The 19,818-nt window shown below is 41.4% G+C and overlaps 1 protein-coding gene across 7 annotated transcripts in view; it reads left to right on the top strand.

The window, feature by feature from the left end:
• Nucleotides 1-19,818, top strand: part of ASCC3 (activating signal cointegrator 1 complex subunit 3) — a 567,052-nt gene that overhangs the window by 157,125 nt on the left and 390,109 nt on the right. For all 7 annotated transcript variants that reach the window (XR_003093256.1, XM_006020463.3, XM_025200058.1 and 4 more), the window contains exons 9-10: nt 1,871-2,071; nt 2,532-2,672. Coding sequence is in view for 6 of the 7 variants with exons in the window: in XM_006020463.3 (XP_006020525.1) it covers nt 1,871-2,071; nt 2,532-2,672 (342 nt within the window). In the remaining variant the exon portion in view is untranslated. The remainder of the gene's footprint in view (nt 1-1,870; nt 2,072-2,531; nt 2,673-19,818) is intronic.

The raw sequence follows: 19,818 nt of genomic DNA, 5'->3' as shown, positions 1-19,818 counted from the left end.
CATATCAAAAGCCTTGCTAAAATCAAGTTATACCACATCTACTGCCTCCCTGCATCCACAGAGCCAGTCATCTTGTCATAGAAGGCAAACAGGTTGGTCAGGCATGACTTGCCCCTGGTGAATCTATGCTGACTGTTCCTAATCATCTTTTCCTTCAAGTTCTTAGAAATGGATTCCTTAAGGATCTGCTCCATGATTTTTCCAGGGACTGAGATGAGGCTGACTGGTCTCTTGTTTCCTGTATCCTCCTTCCCTTTCTTAAGTATGGGCACTATATTTGTCCTTTTCCATTGAGCCATTGACCTCTCCCAATTATCATGGGTTTTCAAAGAGGATGGGCAGTGGCTCTGCAATCACATCAGCCAACTCCCTCAGCACCCTCAGGTGCATCCCGTCCAGTCCCATGAACTTGTGTATGCCTAGCTTTTCTAAATAGTCCCTAACCTGTTCTTTTGTCACTGAGGGCTGCTCACCTCCTTCCCAAACTGTGGTGCCAGGTGCAGTACTCTGGAAGCTGACCTTGCCTGTGAAGACTGAGGTGAAGAAGTATTTCAGCCTTTTTTGCATCCTCTATCACTAGGTTGACTCCCTCATTAAGTAAAGGACTCACACTTTTCCTGATCTTCCTCTTCATACTAACAGACTTGTAGAAACCCTTCTTGTTACCCTTCACATGGTGGCTGCTAGCTGCAATTCCAATTGCATTTTGACCTTCCTGACTTCATCCCTGCATGCCCAAGCAATACTCTTATACTCCTCCCTAGTTGTTTGTCCAAGTTTCCACCTATTATAAGTATCCTTTTTGCAATTTTACTGAAGAGCTCCCTGCTAAGCCAAGCTGATCTTCTGCCACACTTGCTAGTCTTCCTGCACATCAGGATAGCTTATTTCTGCACTCTCAGTAAGGCTTCTTTAAAGTGCAGCCAGCTCTCCTGGACACCTCTCCCCCTCAGACTGGCTTCCCAGGGGATCCTGCTCATGAGTTCCATGTGTCAGTTGCTATCTGCTTTTCTGAAACAGATGATCTACATGATCTTTTATGTATATTTGATTTTTGTGTATTTTTATATAATCTATTTTTAAATTTGAGACAATTTAAATATTTTCCTGTCTGTTTTGCAGCAGTGAATTGTGGTATGTGTTGTTGCCTCTTTTGCTTAAGATATTGCCTTAATAATTCTTTTTAAATTTATAAAGATGCACATTTTTCCATACTGGCAATTAAAACTATTAATCATGTCTAAGAATAATATCTGTTATTACTGTAATTAATAACTGCTTTCCCCAGTGATTTTTCAGCCAAGGTGGTGCGGCACCATGGGGCTTTGTGAGATCTTTTTAAGGGTGCCACAGGATGTACACTATTAGCACAGGTTAGGTGTACAAATACATACACGTGATTCATAAGAGAAACCCAGAGATTTTTTATTAGTAATCCATAGTGTCAAAAAATATTCTGACCTGCTGTGGTCCTTCTGATTTCTTTACAACAGAAGAATTGCTCTATTATTTTTTTTCTTGGTCAAGAAAAGAATGAAAAATAAGAGCTGGCATTTTCTGAATGGTGCCTTGAGTGTAACGAGGAGTGACTTGGGTTTAAAAAGGTTGAGAACCACTTGCTTAAATTAATATACATTACTATAAATGAAGTTTCATCAGGTTGTTTTGTTAATAGTAGCGAAAAATACTATTAATAAGCAACTTGATATTAATAATAGTGTTGCTACTTTAAAGGTTATCTTACTGCAAATGATTCGTATTTCAAGTTTGGAGAATAATAGACTTAACCTGCTATAATCAAAAGCTTGTGTCTAGGAGGACCCTAAAAATTTTCTGAGTTTTGTATTTTAATTGCTATGTTTTATTTCAGATTGGACAACTTGCTTTTAAAGGCATGAAAAGATTAAACCGAATCCAGTCAATAGTTTTTGAGACTGCCTACAACACAAATGAGAACATGCTGATTTGTGCACCCACAGGAGCTGGGAAGACTAACATTGCCATGCTAACAGTCTTGCACGAAATTCGCCAGCACATTCAGCATGGAGTTATAAAAAAGGATGAGTTTAAGGTAGGAATTTAATGAACCAAAGAACAGCTTTTAACTTGTAAGATAAAACCCATTATATAGTTATTCACATTATATGAAATCAAGAAGTTTTCAAGGGCATTATACTTCTCCAAGTAACATAGAGAATGCTGGTTGATTTACTTCATTACTATTAAAGCAGCTCCTATTTGTGTTCCAAAAATCTTATTATCCGTGTGAAAAGCTATGAAAATACATTTAGCTTTGATGCAGAACCAATTTTCAAAACGATGAGACTGTATAAACAAAATCCATTGTTCTCTAAACAGCTGCACACTTATTCAAAAAAGATAACTACTTTTCATATATCACTATTAAGATTTTTTCACTGTAAAGGCCTAGAATCCTATCTCACATTAAATTGTGATTTGTATTGGTTGCCATAAAACAAATGACATTGTGGGGTTTGCTCATTTATCAAACTAGTGTCCTTTTGGTGCAGATTGTGTATGTTGCTCCTATGAAGGCTTTGGCAGCTGAAATGACAAATTACTTCAGCAAGCGTCTGGAGCCACTAGGTATTGCTGTGAAGGAGCTGACTGGTGATATGCAGTTGTCAAAAAGTGAAATTCTACGAACACAGGTATGTTTGATTTCAAATTAATATGTGCGCATCACACACACATGTGCCATACTTGCAGTTTTTTAAGCCCTTCATTTTCAAATATTGTGCTAGTTGGAATGTTACTTTTGGATTAGTACGTATGCTATTTTTTACCCACCACTCACTCTGGGCAACACTTTCAGATGCATCTGAAACGCATCCTAAAATGATTTACGTCTCATGAAATTGTGAGTTTCTCTCTACATACCTGTAATATACACAAAATCTTTATATCAGATACCTGAATTCACCAGCAGTCTTCCCATTTTTTATAAGCATCATGTAGAAGCAGGTTTCCTACTTCAGATTTATACCTTATAATGTATTTTTTTTTTATCTTCAAAAGATAGGACAAGAGATTGTGGGTACCTCTGCTAGAACATGACTTGTGAGTTGATATTCTGCATTCATGGGAGTCGGCAGTCAGGGCCTCAGGTGGAAAGCTCTAAAAAAAACCCCTGAAAATTAGTACAGTTTTGACATTCCACACTGAATGAAGAGAGTTTTTTGGGGATTTTTTTTGAGATGAAGATTTCTGCTGATGACTAATCTTGGTCAGCTTCCTTTTGACAAAGAGCATTTTTCATTCTTTAAGGATCAGGTATCACTATTGGACACCTACTCCCCCACCCCAGATAAATTCTTGACCCTTGAATTGGCATTTTTAACATCATGAATTATGTTGTACAATATATAGATGTTTCTTTATCAGATATAAAATTGCTCATTTTTTTGTTACCCATAGCAGGAAAAAAGTTTTTTATATATTTTAGAAAATGTCTTCTATTAATGAAGTTACATTTTTCCACAGCCCTAAGATCCTTTGAGTAGCTTTATCACTCAAACTACATGTAATTACCCTTTTTCCTCCTAATTCCTTGAGTCTGAATAAGGTTTGGCTGTATTGATTATCAATATACACACTTGTTAAATGTAATTAATCTTATAGTAATTAACATTGATTCAACTAACTTCTACTTTTTTCTGCTCTTAATTTTGATATGCTTTAAATCGCTATTATTAGATTGGCAATCTCTTTCCCTGTGTTGAAAGTCATTTGTAGGATATGAAGCCAGAAGGGACTATCTAATGCAAGTTATAGGATGCCCCTGAATTAATTCTGATTGAATGAGAGAGCACATTTTTAGGGCAAAAGCATCCAATCTTGATTTAGTTATTCAGTGAGCGAGAATCCACCACACCCTTTCACAAAATGTAAAATGGTTAACTCTCCATGCAGTTAACAAGTCCCACTGTATTTTAGCTTATATTTCTCTACTTTCCAGCTGTTAAATTTTGTTTTATATTTGTCTAATGAATTAGAGAGGTCCTCTCTACAATTAGATTTCTTTTTCTCCTGCAGGTATTTATAGGCCCCTTAACCTTCTCTCACTATGGGAATATTTTCCAATCCTTTAATGTAGCTCTTCTCTGAATCATCTCTACCACATAAACATAGCAAATAACTTAGGGCTACCCATTATAAATATACCTATCCAGTAAATTTCGTTTCTTAATCAAAGTATTGTATGGTAAACAAATACATTGGTGCTTTCATTTCAACCATCTAAACTTGTAATTCATCAGTTTGCTACATTACCATTCTTTACTTCTATTAATAAAGAAATATAGTAGTAACATTATTATTTTGTACATGATTGATATTAGATTGACAGGCCTTTAGTTATCAAAAACATAGCCTGTGGGACAGATTCAGCCCTCCAGCAGCCAGGGCAATATGGGACAGAATAGGGTTTGAACAGTGGCAGTGTTAACTCCTTGACTGCTGGCTCTGGCACTGTTTCTGGCACAACTGCAGATGTGCTTGATCCAGCAGTTGGTTGTCTGGCCAGTGAGAAGCCACACAGTCCAGATAAGGCCTGCCAACTTATTTGAGCTTGATGCCCCTGATAAAGGTACTTCTTTTTATATAACGGTATTTAGATCCTCCCCTTTCCCTTGGTGCATCTGAGACGTATTGAAAATAACCATAAACATTTTGGAGAGTTTCTTGGCCAGCTCTTGTACAGTTCTTGGATGCAAACATCAAACTAACCTCTAGTATTCTTATATTTTAACTGCCTAATTCCAGTAGCTACATATCAACACTCTTCTAAGTTTCTGTTCAAAAAAATAAAGTGTTTCATGGCTCTATGACAAGATTATACCCTTTGGCTTTTTGTCACAATAGATATAATCTTTTCTTGCTATATCATTCTGGCTTTTTACTAAACTGAAAGTTTAATAGGCACTTCTGCTTGTTGTTGACAATTCTGTAACTTTCATTTAGTAACAAGAAGCATTTTAGGACTTCCTTTGTTCCTAATATCCTTAAAAGAAAAACAAAAATCCCCCCCAAAAACCCAATTCCCACCACCCCCAAATCTTTTTGTCTGTAACCCTGTTGGCTATATTTTTCTCTTTGTGTCCTTTTGCTTCCTTGATCAGTTTTATCACGTTTCTTCCAATTCATCTTTGCTGATATCAGCTCCCCCTTTTTCCCAATTTATTTTACATGTACATGCAAATGCTCAGTAATTACAGTTCCTTTCCTTTTCTGAGCAAAGTTGGTTTTAACAAGCATGTCCTTCTATGCTGATATACAGTATTTTGGTTATCCAGTAAAATGTTCTTAAAGATGTTCTAGTTACTACTTACTCTTCTTTTTTTCTGTTTGCACCAGTTGTTTAGGTCATTATCATTTTCAGTATTGTGAAAATTACCCTTTTAAAGAACCCCATTCTGTCTGTACTATAAGCAAATCATAATCATTCTATGTTGGTCACATCTTTTGCATTAAAGTTTTCACTTTAAATACAGTAGTTCATTCAATATTACTTGTAAGCTTCCCGCTCAAGTATGGATTAATACAACTGCTAGTTAGTGTACATACAAATCAGACAGCAAAGTAGGCTCCAGTGAATACAAAACTAGGTACATCATGTAGGGCTTGCACAAGTGCCTGAGAAGTAGTTCATCAGTGTTAGAGGAGCCTCTGAGGCCACCAAACAGAGAGTGAATTAATAAGAGAAGTGCAGAGCCACCTGGCCACAGGCCACAGCTGTCCATATCTGGTGGGTAGGTTACAGTAATTGGTAAGAAGTAGGATATGGATAATATCACCTAAATATGTTTTAGTAATTGGTGAGAAGTAGGATGTGTATGCTGTAAACATGGAAGTTGTTTTATTGGTGTATAAAAAGTGCCTAGGGACCCTTAATATTCTGTGCTAGCCTGAAGTGTATTTGTATTTATGTTCATATCTGTTCAGGATTTTAAATGCCCTGGCTAGCACCATATATCAATTGGTCATAGATGTTAGTGTCTGGGCTGGTTGAGTTTTCATTATTAAGAACTAAAGTCTGTGGTCTCTTCCTTGAAATAACAAGCCCACTAGGGGCAGTGCATCATAGACTGTATCCTGACAGCTCATGCACAGATGATCCAAACTAAGCGAGCCTGGTATGACATAGTGAGATAACAGCACTGAGTCTCCTACACTGTTAATATAGATGTTAGTTATAAGATGCAGCAAAAGCTTGCTTTTTGTTCTCTCTAACTTTGCATTTAATTACTTATGGCAATTATTCAGTTACTGATAACTGGGGTAAATTATGGTATGGACTAGTTAGAAGGGAAGTAGGAATTTATATTATATGTCTGAAGGAATTACCTGGACATTAGATCTCCATAGATTACAATAAAGACAATGGTATCTGCTTGTTTGGTATTGCCTTCAGATATGTAGGAACACCTCCGAGCGGTCGCAAATCTTTCTCTCGTGCGTGGATGAGTTCTACCTGGAACCACTACCAAGGAGGAATACTCTGTTTTGGTCCAGACCTGCAGAGAGCAAACCAGGAAAGCCAAGGCTGCGACGGAACTCCAGGTAGCTACAAATATTAAGGACAATAAAAAGTCCTTTTTAAGATATGTAGGGAGCCGGAGGCTCCCCGGGTGAAGAAGATTCCTTACCATCCATCAAAGCTGATCTCATGAAGGAACACCTGGACACCTTCAAGTCATCTGGCCCTGACAGTTTACACCCCAGGGTAATCAAGGAGCTGGCAAGTGTCATAGCCCAGCCCCTGGTATGGATCTTTGAGAACTCCTGGCACTCAAGTGCCTGAAGACTGGAAGAAGGCCAATGTGGTGCCTGTCTTCAAGAAAGGGAGGAAAGTGGATCCGGCAAACTACAGGCCCATCAGCCTGACCTCTATCCCAGGGAAGGTCTTAGAAAAGATTACCAGAGAGGCCATTCTTAACAGACTGGCCGATGACAACATCCTGAGCCACGGGATTGTTGCAGGTAGGTCTTGCTTGACCAGTCTTATTTCCTTTTATGACCAGGTGACCTATCACCTGGACAAGGGAGACGATATTGATGCTGTATATCTTGACTTTAAAAAAGCCTTCAATCTGGTATCCCATTATCACCTCTTAGCAAAACTGGCCAACTGCAGCCTCGGCTTCACCACGATCCGCTGGCTGTGGAACTGGCTCTGTGGTCAGACCCAGAGGGTAGTGGTTGATGGAAGTCAATCGTTGTGGCATGCTGTGACCACTGGGGTCCGTCAAGGCTCTGTCCTTGGGCCTATGCTATTCAATGTCTTCATTAATGATGTGGGCATTGGAGTTGGAAACAGACTGGCCAAGTTTGCTGACGACAAGGATAGGAGAACAATCCAGGCTGACCTTGAAAGGCTCAGGAAGTGGGCGAACAAGATCCTGATGGTGTTTAACACCGAAAAATGCAAGGTTCTCCACCTTGGGAAGAAAAACCTGCATCATGTTTATAGGCTTGGCAGTGCTATGCTGGCCTGATTGACTTGGTGAGCATTGTGGCTACTTTTAACCTCCAAACACTTCTGTATCTGTGCTATTCTGGTAAACGCTTCCCCTGGTGATGGCTGGTGTTTGCTTTCTTGCATTGGGTGGATGACCTCAACTTCAATTAGGAATTCTTCCTCTTGGATTATAAATTTCTCAACTGAGATGCTGTCCCATCCTTCTGTCACAACCTTACTCAACCTCCTTCCAGTTGAGACCACAGGGCAGGCTCCTGTGGTTTCCAGGACTGCTGCAGTAGGCCCTGGTCTATAACCTGGCCTTGCAGCAGTGGGCACCACACCTTGCTTCCAGGCACTTTGTTGCTTCCTTGGTCTAGTCATACAGTATCAAGCTGATCCACCTCTTGACAAAAGCCCTGGCTGACTGGCTAGACCTGCACTTTGTCTGGTTTTCTTTGTGCCTCTTGGCTGAAGTGAATGCTGCCTTCCCTCTGGATATGTTTGCTGCCCTGAAGGATTGCTTCTGCACATGATGAGTCCTTCCCGATGACAGCTTGCTAGACAAGCCCCACTGCTCATCACTGTCTCTTTCTCTGGCTGTGGATAACAATGACTGTGATGGGCTCAGTACTCTATTTTCCCTCCGCATGTCCATAAGAACATAAGAATTACAATTTACTGGGTCAGACGATAGGTATATCTTGCTCAGTATCCTGTGGTAGAGAGTGGATGTTGTAAGCCAGAGTGAACTGGGTATGACCAGGGTTTTATCCACTGTTCCTCTCTCACTTGCAGTCTTCAGCATTTAAAGTCTAGGAAGTTCTGATTTAGAGGCTGTATCTCTGACTGCCATGCTCAATATGCACCTTTCCTCCAAGAAACTGTCCAGTCCCTTTTTTGACTCTGGTTAAACTATCAGCTTCCACAACATCTGGTGGCAATGAGTTCCACATACTTTAAGTACATCATGTGAAAAAGAACTTCCTTTTGTTAGTTTAAAATTTAAATACCTACTAGTTTCATTTTGACCCCTAGTTCTTATATTGTATGAGAGAGTAAATAAATTCCCATTTACTTTCTTAAGAAAAGAAAGGAAAAAAAAAGACACCAAGGTGCTGAAAACAGATGTCGTTTTATCCCATTAACCACAGTGCTTTCTATACATGTTCCCACAGAATCCTCCGCATTTTAAAAGGTAAAATCATGAATAGTAAAATAATCCTAAATGTCCCATTTTTGACCAGATAACCCTTATTGTTCAGTTAGGTTAAAGACATCTGTAGTTCAGCACATATCTCTAATTCACCAAATAGATTTTGTATTCCATGATCCAGTCCTATATTTATGATCAGCATACCTGATTGCTGAGCCTTATTCATAATTGAATCAGGAAACTCCTGGGAAATGAATTAAGTTCTGTTTGTTTTTGCAAACGATGTACTCCAATACTGTTCTCCAAACAATGGAGAAGGTTAGAGAAAGGGGAGTGTCCACTCCAGAATTTGTGCGTTTCTCCCTCCTCCCCTTTTGTGTTATTCCTTACACTTCATTTTAAATTTCTTAAAGTAACTTAATGAGCAGTCTTCCCATTCTGGAATTTAAAGCTTATCCTTCTGTCAGGCTCTTCCCCCCACCTTTTATGCACTGTTGCTTCCAACTTCATAACTGCAAACACTATTTTAGTAGCTATCAAATCTGGTACTATAGTTTCTTTCAAAAAAATCATCACTTTCCATAGCTGTGTTTCAGTGACTTATTCTTAAAATTCTTCAACTTCCCAAATACTTTCCAAATCATTGGGCTTTCATTACTTCTGCCTGAATTGTAATATCTACTGACATAATCTTTATATCATAAGAGGCCCAGAACTGTACCTCAAGCTCTTGGCCAATTGGAAAAATCTCACTGTTCTCATTTCTTACGTTTCAAAAGTAGTGTGCATAGTTGTCAAACTGGGAGCAGCAAGGTAGTGTATCAAACGTTTATGAAGCATCAAAAAAAGCTGAAAACATTTTGTATCCATCTTGCTTGCTCAGTGGCTACTTCTAGAGCGAAGAGAGCTCTAATACCTGCTAAAGTCATATTTTAGGTAGCTTCTCAAGTTAGGCACTTTGGACCTGATATGTAGGTGTCTGTTTCTGTTTATTTTGAGGTTACAATATTCTAGTTGGTGATTATTAAGGCTTGACTGATTTAGAGGAGCAGGTCCTCATCTCACCAAAATATCTGAAATCCTGAATTGTCCTCTCTGAGATTTTTTCTAATCGTTATGACTTCTAATGAGGAATAGCAAATAAGATACAACTAAGAAAGGAACATCCCTTATTTGCTAATGTGCTTCTCCTCGTTATCAGTTTATCTGATCTAACTCTTACATACTAAGTATTTCTGCATCTGATTATAGTAGCTTATTTAAGAAATGCACTGAAAGAGTGTATTCTTAATTTATTCACAAGTGAGTCAACTAATTTTCCTGTAAGTTAAAATTTGGGGTTTTCTACTAAATTAAGTCACTCTCTATAGATTTGGACCAACTTTTCTATTGAGGGGTTGTCAAATGGGAAGAAGTTAGCACTCTCTCACATAGCAGATTTGGCTGGCTATTGAGGAAGGCAATTGTTTAGGGAGGATTAGTAAAAATGGTAATTGGTTGGGGTGGCGGGAGGGAATCCAACTCTATTTACTCAAATTTAAGACAACCCTGAATGTAAGATGACCACCCAATAATTAGATTCTATAGATAGAAAAAATTCGAAATTAATTATAATTTTCTTTGTATAGAATCTAATGGGGCGGGGGGGGGGCGTTCATAGTTTCATAGCTGATAGGGTTGGAAGGGACCTAAGCAGATCACCAAGTCTGACCCCCTGCCATGGGCAGGAAAGGATGCTGGGGTCAAATGACCCCAGCTAGGTGATTGCCTAGCCTCCTTTTGAAGACCCACAGGTTAAGAGTGAGCACCACCTCCCTTGGAAGTTGGTTCCAGATCCTAGCCAACCTGACAGTGAAGTAGTGCCTCCTGATGTCTAGCCTGAATCTACTCTCAGTCAGCTTATAGCCGTTATTCCTTGTTACTCCCGGTAGTGCACGGGGGAACAGGGACTCTCTCATTGCCTGCTGGTCCCCCTTGGCAAGTTTGTAGGCGGCCACCAGATCCCCTCTCAGCCTTCTCTTGTGGAGGCTGAACAAGTTCAGGTCCTGTAGCCTCTCCTCAAAAGGCCTACCCTGTTGCCCCCGATCATGTGAGTGGCCCTCCTCTGGACCCTCTCGATGCTATCTACATCCCTCCTGAAGTGCAGCGCTCAGAACTGGATGCAGTACTCCAACTGCGGCCTGACCAGTGTCGCATAGAGGGGGAGGATCACCTCCTTAGACCTCCTCGTGATGCATTTGTGGATGCATGACAAGGTGCAGTTAGCCTTCCTGACTGTCCCCACATTGGCAGCCCATATTCATCTTGGAATGAATAGTGACTCCAAGATCCTTTTCTGCCTCTGTGCTAATGAGAAGGGAGTTCCCCAGCCTGTAGGTATGCTGCTGGTTCTTCCTCCCCAGGTGCAATACCTTGCACTTGTCAGTATTGAAACCCATCTTATTCTCATCCGCCCACCTCTGTAACCAGTCCAGATCTACTAGTAGCCTGTCCCTCTCTTCTAGTATGCTCACTTCTCCCCACATCTTAGTTTTGTCCATGAACTTGAACAAGGTGCTTTTCACTCCCTCGTCTAAATTGCTGATGACGATATTGAACAGTGCAGGCCCGAGGACTGAACCCTGGGGGACCCCACTGCCCACATCTCTCCAGGTCGAAAACGATCCGTCCACCATCACTCTCTGGGTGCAGCCCTCCAGCCAATTTGCAACCCATCTGACTGTAGGCGTCAACACCACAGCCGCCAAATTTTTTAATGAGTCTGGGGTGAGAGACAGTGTCAAAGGTCTTTCTAAAGTCCAGAAAGACTGTGTCCACTGCAACACCTGCATCCAAGGCTTTTGTAACCTGGTTGTAGAAGGCCACCAGGTTGGTCTGACAGGACCTGCCTCTAATGAACCCATGTTGGTTGCCTCTAAGCATACACTCCCCTGCTTGTCTTGCAGATGTGCACCTGGATAATTTTCTCCAAGAGCTTCCCCAGGACCAAGGTAAGACTAACAGGCCTATAATTTCCTGGGTCCTCCTTCCTCCCTTTTTTGAAAATGGGGACCACATTGGCCCTTTGGCAGTCCTCTGGCACCTTGCCAGAGCACCACGAGCGCTCATAAAACTGTGCCAGAGGTCCCGCAATGACCTCTGCCAATTCCCTTAGCACTCTGGGGTGGAGATCACCAGGACCTGCTGATTTGAACATATCTAGTCCCTCCAGAAGTTCCCTGACTAGGTCATCACTGACCCTGGGCCTGGCTGTGCCTCCCCTGGGTCTGTCCAGAATCCCAGTGTGGGGGATGTCCCTGTCCCTGCTCAGGAAAATGGAAGAAAAGAATCTGTTAGAGATTAGCTTTCTTGTCTGGTGCTGCCACCAGATTATCAAGCATGTCCTGCAGAGGCCCCATGTTACTTGGTACCTTCTTTTTACCCGTGTATTTAAAAAAGGACTTCTTGTTATCTTTGATCTGGGTCACTAGTCCCAGTTCCATCTCTGCCTTAGCCTTCCTAACAGCCCTCCTACAATCTCCTTGGTGATGGCCTTCCATTGGGTGTACACCTCCTTTTTGGCTTTAAAGCATTCATGGATGCTTTTGGTGAGCCATAGGAGCTTCTGAGTGCTCTTGCCCGCTTTGATCCGCGTGGGGATTGTCACCCTTTGGGCTTGGAGGATTGTCTCCTTAAGGAATGACCTCTCTTCTCGGACTCCCACCTCCCCTCCCCTCCGAAACCTCAGTGCCTCCCTGACTAGTCTCCTTACCTCATTGAAATCCGCCCTCCTGAAGTCCAGGGCTGCTGCCTTGCTGCAGACCTTTGACACCCTGCGCTGGATGATGAATTCCAGTAGGCAGTGATCACTATCGCCCAGGTGGTCGAGCACCCGGATTCCCCTCACCAGGTCATCACCTGTGGCCAGGACCAGGTCCAACAAAGCTTTTCCTCTGGTGGGACTGTGCATCTCCTGGGTTAGGTGGAGGTCCTGTAACTCAGCTTGGAACTTACGTTACCAGTCAAACCTGGCTGAATGCTCTTCCCAGCGGATGTCTGGATAGTTTAGGTCACCCATGATGACCACATCCCTTGACTAAACTGCCTCCGCGAGCTGACCTGAGAATTCCCGGTCCAGCTCTTCCCCCTGGTTAGGTGGCCTGTAATAGACCCCTACCATTAGGTCCCTTTCCCCCTGGCCCCCTTGTATTCTGACCCAGAGCACCTCAGTCTGCCCTACCTCAGACCCAGTGCTGTTTGCTGCGTATGTGTATTCCTCTTTGATGTAGAGCACCACACCACCACCTTTCCTCCCCATTCTATCCCACCTATACAGGCTCTAGCCGTTGATGTTTACCACCCAGTCGTGCATTGGATCCCACCAAGTTTCAGTGAGCCCCACTATTTCTGGGTTTGTGTTAGCTAGCAGGAGGGCAAGTTCCTCCTGCTTGTTCCCCATACTACAAGCATTAGTGTAGAGACATTTAAGGCCATGTTTTTTTTCCCCCCCCCCCCCCCAAATCCCAGGACTATCCGGGCCTCTGTCTCTTACCTGGGTATTTCTTGTGCTCGTCACTTGTCTTGGCTGGGCTGTTCTTGTGGGTGTCTCTTGGTTCGGTGCTCCGTGGCTCCCTTGGTCCTCTTCCTCCCCCGACGAGCCTAGTTTAAAGCCTGCCGGAGGAGATCAGCCAACCTGAAAGAGAACACGTGCTTACCTTTGTGGGAGAGGTGAAGCCCATCCCACCTGAGCGTGTCTCTTGTTCTGAAGTGTGGGTCATGGTCCAGAAAGCTGAAGCCCGCCGCGAGATACCATTCCTGAAGCCACAAGTTGATGTCCCAGATGCAGGTCTCATGGCATCTTCCACGTCTGCTCACTGGAAGGATTTGTGAGAAGACAACCTGTGCCCCTATCTCCTTCAGCTTGCCCCCCAGAGCTTGGTAGTCCATCAGGCGATCTGGGCTGCTCCTGGCCGCATCATTAGTGCCCACATGGATTAGGACCACGGGGTAGTAATCAGTGGGCCGGATGAGCGCTGTGATCATCTTCATCATGTTCTGAATCCACGCTCTGGGCAGAGAGTAGACCTCATGTGTGATGGGCTCCTGACGATAGATGGGACCCTCTGTTCCTCTAAGGATGGAGTCACCTATTTCCTTAATTCACACTGTACTTAACTCCCACCACTGTATAGGGGCAGGCAGTGGGGAGGCAGGTGGTGTGGATAGGTCAAGCAGCTTGCCCTCTGCTTGTGCCTGACCCCCTGCCACCTCTGCTTCCCCCACCCCCTGCAGCCTCCGCTTCCCTGCTTCACCTCCAGCCTCTGTGCCCCTCCTCTCCTCCAGCCTTTGTTCCCCCTGCCCCCCCCCCTTACCCTTTACTCTGTGCTGGCAGGCTCGGTTCCCATCCTGGCCTGGGGCACTGAGTACAGCCCCATCCCAGCCTCATAGCATCCATGAAGGCTGTGCTCCAGTGCTATGGGATTGGGCTTGAGCCACGCTCAGTGCCTTGGGCTGTAGCGTGCATGGAGCCTGCTGGTTTGGAGCAATGGTAAGGGGGGAGGGAGAGGGGCAGGTTGGGGAGAAGTGGCTGTAGGGGGGAGATTGTAGGGTACAGAGACAGCAAGGTGTGGGTGGAGGGGCAGGTAGGCAGAATCTCAGAGGGACCCATGTGTTGGGGTGCAGGGAGCAGTTCTATCCTTGGTTTTGGTGCATTACAGCTTTACTCCTCTGGTACCAGATGCCTGCCTGGCAGTCAGCACCGTCAAACTCAATTATATTTGTTTTTGCCTAGATCTTTAAATAGAATAGTGTTCTCTATTATAGCTGTAAAACCGTAGCATATTAGTCAAGTTTCTAGTTTCTTTTTAGTTTGAGAAAAATATGTATTGTGTTACGTGATGGTGCAAAACATTACCTTTACCCATCTTTTCAAAATCGTAGATCCAGGCACAGGGAAAGATGATACCTTTTAGTGGACCAACCTCATAGTTGAGAGAGATTTTAAATAAGCTTTTGAGCACAAAATGCTCTCCTCAGGTCTGCTAATCCTTCCCTAGTCCAGGGCCCTCTACTCTCTTGAATACTTGTGCTCTTATCAAGTTATCCTTCCTTCTGCGTTTCTCTTGTCTTTCATTTATCATGATAATATCTCTTTGCTCTGTTTTTGTTCTCTTTTATTAAAAAGAGCTTTCAAAATATATGGGGTGGGTAAGCACTTGAATCTATTAACCAAAGAGATGGAATTTTCAATATTCTGTATTGAAAAAGGTTAAGTTGAGATTAGACAAAAGACGTGGCTGGGTTTATTTAATTCTGCCACTGTGTGACACAATATACCAGGCAAGATGGACCTTTGGTCTGACCCAGTAAACGGCAGTTTTTATGTTATGATCTAACTAGGAATGCTCCTGCCTTGATTAGGGGACTATACTAAATGGCCTCCTGAGATTCCTTCTGTCTTATTTTCTTATTATTCTGTTCTATTTTATTTAAGTTCTTAGTCTGCTTTCTTTATCATAGTGTCTGAACTGCTCCCGTTAGCTTAGTTAAGTTGTCTTTAACTCACCCAGTGCATGTGATTCATTCTTTTCCCTCATGTTCCCTGCAGGAGAAAACAAGAGTATAAGTTGTTTCTCAATATGTTTAAGCTTTGTATAATATTTGGTGAATAGATGTTAGCTATCCTGCTGTGTCGTTTTTTGTTGGACTCCAGTTGACTTTCTGGATGGTTGTCTATTAAACAGGGCATCTTTGTTTTATGTAACTGTGACAAACTGTTATATTAAGATTTTGAACTCAAAAGAAGCTATCTCATTTCACAGCTCTGTTCAACAGCACAGCAAACTGTGGTGTGTGTACCCCTGGGGGTATGCAAGATATCTCTTGCGGGGTACATGGGAGAAATTGTGTAATGGCGGATTTAATTTTCATTATAATAATAATTGGCATTTAAGGGGTTCAGATATAAAATGTATGCTGGTAGGGTTATGTGGGCAGCTAATAAATCTAGAAGGGGGTATGTAATAACAAAAAATTTGGGAACCTCTGCCTTACAGTAAATTTCAATGATCTTTAAAATACCCTGAACCATAGAAAACATTAATGGATTTGTATCAGTCACTGAGTCAGAGTACACAACATGTTTTTTGTGACAAAGGTCTATAATGTCATTCTATATTATTAACAAATGGCTATTGGCATGATGTCTAAGCCTGTAGTAGACAACAATAACCTTTAAAGAATCACAGAAATGACTTCCTGGCCAAAACTTATTAACTTTTAGAAGTAGAGGGCATTGTGCAATATGATTTGACATAGCTATAGGTTCCACATTACTCTCAAAATCGGTAAGTACATCCTTTTATAAGGATGTTTTCTTGTGCATGAGAAGGGGGTGACTTTTTAATACTTATTAGAAATATCTCTGACAGTGCACAAGAAAGAGAAAACATATTCAGATTTCTTCATCATCAGAAAGTACAGATATGACTTTTTAAAATACTTGAATATCCATTATGATGCATATTATTTTCATCTTGAAGACCACATTTGCAGATGCAGCTGGCTTGCTCACAAAAATAAATGTGCAACGGCTGGCTCTTCCTTTTTTGTGTTTACTGACATTCAGAGATTTTCAATACCAGGAGAGGATTTCAGCTGTGAATCCTAGTCTGACATCCATGCTGCAGCCAGAAGTTAAGAATCTAAATCATTCAAGAGCAGTGGGACAAAATTCTCTGATTCCCCCCCAGCCCCCTGCCTCCCTTTCCCACAGTGTTTTGTTGTGGTTAGCTTAGGTGGGTCCCTGCTTTGCATTCTGTCTGTTATGAATACTGTCCTAATGTGCCCAGCTCTCCTCACTCGTTCTGTTGAATTTAGGAGCCTAACTAAGGTCTTGCATGGGAACCAAGTTTAAAACAGTGGTTCTCAAACAGGGTGCCATGGTACCCTGGGATGCCTTGAGATCCTTTCAAGGGAGCCAGTGGGTGCCGCACAGTATTAGCACCTTTACATTTACAAACATGATTCACAAGATAAATCCAGAGATTTCAGATAGAAATCCACAGATGTCATCTTTCTGAATTCTTTACAACAGAAAACTGCTCTGGTATTTTTCTATAGGCAAAAAGAATGAAAATTAAGAGCTGTCATGTTCCCAGAGGTGCCTTGAGTCTGTCCAAAGGGTGCCTCAAGTCTAAAAAGGTTGAGAACCACTGGTTTAAAGGTTAGGAATTTTTCACTCACTGCACCCAAGGACCAGCGCCTGTCACACTGGGTGGAGAGTTTGCCTTTGCGGTTACTTTTTTGAAAAGGCATAGGTTTACACTTTGCATTAAACTTGAAACTATGAGAAACATTTGTACTGCAACTACAAAAAGAGCAAAACCAAAAGGAAATTGAATGCTTACATACGTGGAAAAAAAAAGTAGCTCTTTACTTTCAGCTTGGCATGCCATGCACCAAGTGCCTCACTTGCCCAGCAGACAAATCACGTCAGTTTGACCCAGCTCGCCCAGCTTTTGTATAACTCGTGCACTTCAGCAGGGCTTTTTGGTGCTTTTATCTAATAGCTGATAGAGCTAATAGATAAAAGTAGCAAAAAGCCCCACTGAAGCACACAAAATACGCAGATGCTGGGAAGGTGGGTCAAACTGATGCGATTCCATTTCTGGTAAAGCGCCATATTTTGTCCCCCTCCCATGTCTGTCAGCACTCAAAATGCTGTTGTGGTAATATAAAGTTGTGTCATGTTAGTTGTGTTAATATAAAGTCAGGCAGAATGGGGGAGGGATGGACAGGATGATACCTTACTGCATAACTATTTCAGAGAACCATGAGCTTTTATAGGTAATGTTCATCTTTGTCAGATGGTAGCGAAGTGTCATTGATTTAAAAAAAAGTCTTATTGATAGATAATCACCGTATTCATTCATATTCAAAAACAATTTTGACTGGCAATTTATGCTACAAATATCAGTGTTCTGTATGTATATTCTGTGATAATTTTTTAAGAGTACAAGTAACACAAAACTGCTAAACACATTTGTTTTTCAAAAAGCCGTTGCTGCAAAATAAAAAGAATTTATGAAAAGTAGGTTTTCAGTGGCAAAGGAACTTCACTGGATATTGGTACAGAAATGCTCTTCTTGAGAGGAGGAGATAGCCTAGAGGACTGAATAGATTCTGACATTTCAAAGATTAGTTGATTAATTGTACTTGTGATGACAAAGAGGAAGCCAGAAGTAAATCAAAGACCATAAGAGTGTCGGAGCTGAATAGGGTAAGCAGTGCTGAGGATAGCAAATGATATTGGTACCTTTGAGTAATACAGATGATCACTCTGATAGATTTTGTCAGCTGATGGACTCTAATATTAAGTCATGAAGGTTTTACTCCCCATTGGAATCTGATTCTAATAAAATGAAATAATGCTTTTCTCTTAAGTTCTCGTCTGCTGTGTAAAACTAATCAGCTCTGTAACTACTTGAAGTAAGAGAGAGCTATAAAACTAGTGCCTTATGTTTTTTTTGTCTGTGATCTGCTCTCTTTTACATATTATTAATAATATTCACAGTTGAATACAGAGTGATTTTTAGGTAAAGGCAAAGAGCCAACTTGATACCTATATTTTTTCCTCTGGAGAAGATTATCTAAATACACGTATTTTCCTCAGAGCCCTGCTACACATTCATATGAAAGATGGCTAGAAACCAGCTATAGAGTTGTTACACATTTTCAAGCACTAATTTTTATAGCTGGTTGCTTCTTTTTACAGCTGGGTGTTCATTTTTATTGTTTGATGGTTACTTTGAATGTGTGACAGGTCTAAATTTATTTCTTGATTAACCAGTTAATTGTGTGATAATTACTTTGCACCTACAGCTAGTCTTACTTTGCACTAAATTTATTGCACGATTAACCAGTTGAGCATGTAATATATAACCTGTATCAGGGACCTCATTTTCAAAGAATAGTGAGGCACCAGACTTTATTTCACATGTATTTTACAGGAGTGGACCAAACCTTCTATGAAAAACTTTTGTGTGTTATCCCATAGTTATGATTTAGTGCTCCTAGAGTAATTAAAAAGTTGCATAAATTCCTTAAGACATTAAAAGTACTTTTACATCTGCTTGGGCAGGGGTGTTGGTAAGGAGGTGGTGCTTTAATTGGAGCAGCTCTGAGAGCCACTTTAAAGCACTGTAGCATCTCATTTATCAGCATCCCCACACTTAAAAATGGCTGCAGGGGCACTTGAACTAAACCTACCATTTTTAAGTGTGGGGACACTGATACATGAGATGCATGAGGCTGGTGGAGGCCCCAGCAGACTTGATTAACTGAGTCTGCTCCAATGCACTGTTGATGCAGTCTCCACACTTGTATACAGGCACCCTAAGGTAGCGTTAGTGTTGTTGTAGCTTTGCTGGACCAGGTATTATGCGAGAGGCATGGATTTCTCTAGGGTGATATCTTTTATTAGACCAACTGCATAGTTGCGATAGAATTAGACAAGCTTGCGAACGCAAGACATTCTTCATCAGGTCTGCTGGCTTTTACTCTGCTGTGCCGGCTTTCACTCTTCAGACCTAATGAAGAATGTCTTGCATTTGAAAGCTTTTCTAACTTTATCCTGACTATGTACTTGGTCCAATAAAAGTTATCACTGTGAGAAATCCTTACCTCTCTCTCAAAATGTTAACCGTTACCATGAGATTTTTCATGCTCACATCCAAACTAAAAAGTGAGAAGCTCTTTAAAAATGAGAAAAACATCCCTAGTTATCACTAAACAGTTTTAGACATGAAAAGCTTGCTTCTGGACCCACTCAACTGTGTAACTTTTTAAGTAGTTTGGAGTGAGATCCAATGTCTTTCTTGCTTGAGTTAACTTTGATTTGAAGTACTGAATTACTGGAGGCTTGAAAATAATATAAAGTAAATTATTTTCTTTAACTTCAGAAAGTTGTGCTAAAACGCATCATTCAGAATGTGTAACCAGCCTACAAAGACATATAAATGTTTGTTTCTAATGTACAATGCTTCCAGTATATGTCACTTGAAATATACAACCTTCCCTCCCACAAAACAAAACAACATAACGCCTTGGAAAACTTTTTATTAAAATAAGGCATATCGTATATCTTGATTTTTAGAATTGAAGCATAGACCTTAATTAAGTTTCAAAAGATAGTTCCATTATT

This window comes from Alligator sinensis, unplaced genomic scaffold (genome assembly GCF_000455745.1).
Source record: "Alligator sinensis unplaced genomic scaffold, ASM45574v1 scaffold145_2, whole genome shotgun sequence".
Lineage (NCBI taxonomy): Eukaryota > Metazoa > Chordata > Crocodylia > Alligatoridae > Alligator > Alligator sinensis.
This window is presented reverse-complemented; position numbering and strand designations above follow the sequence as displayed.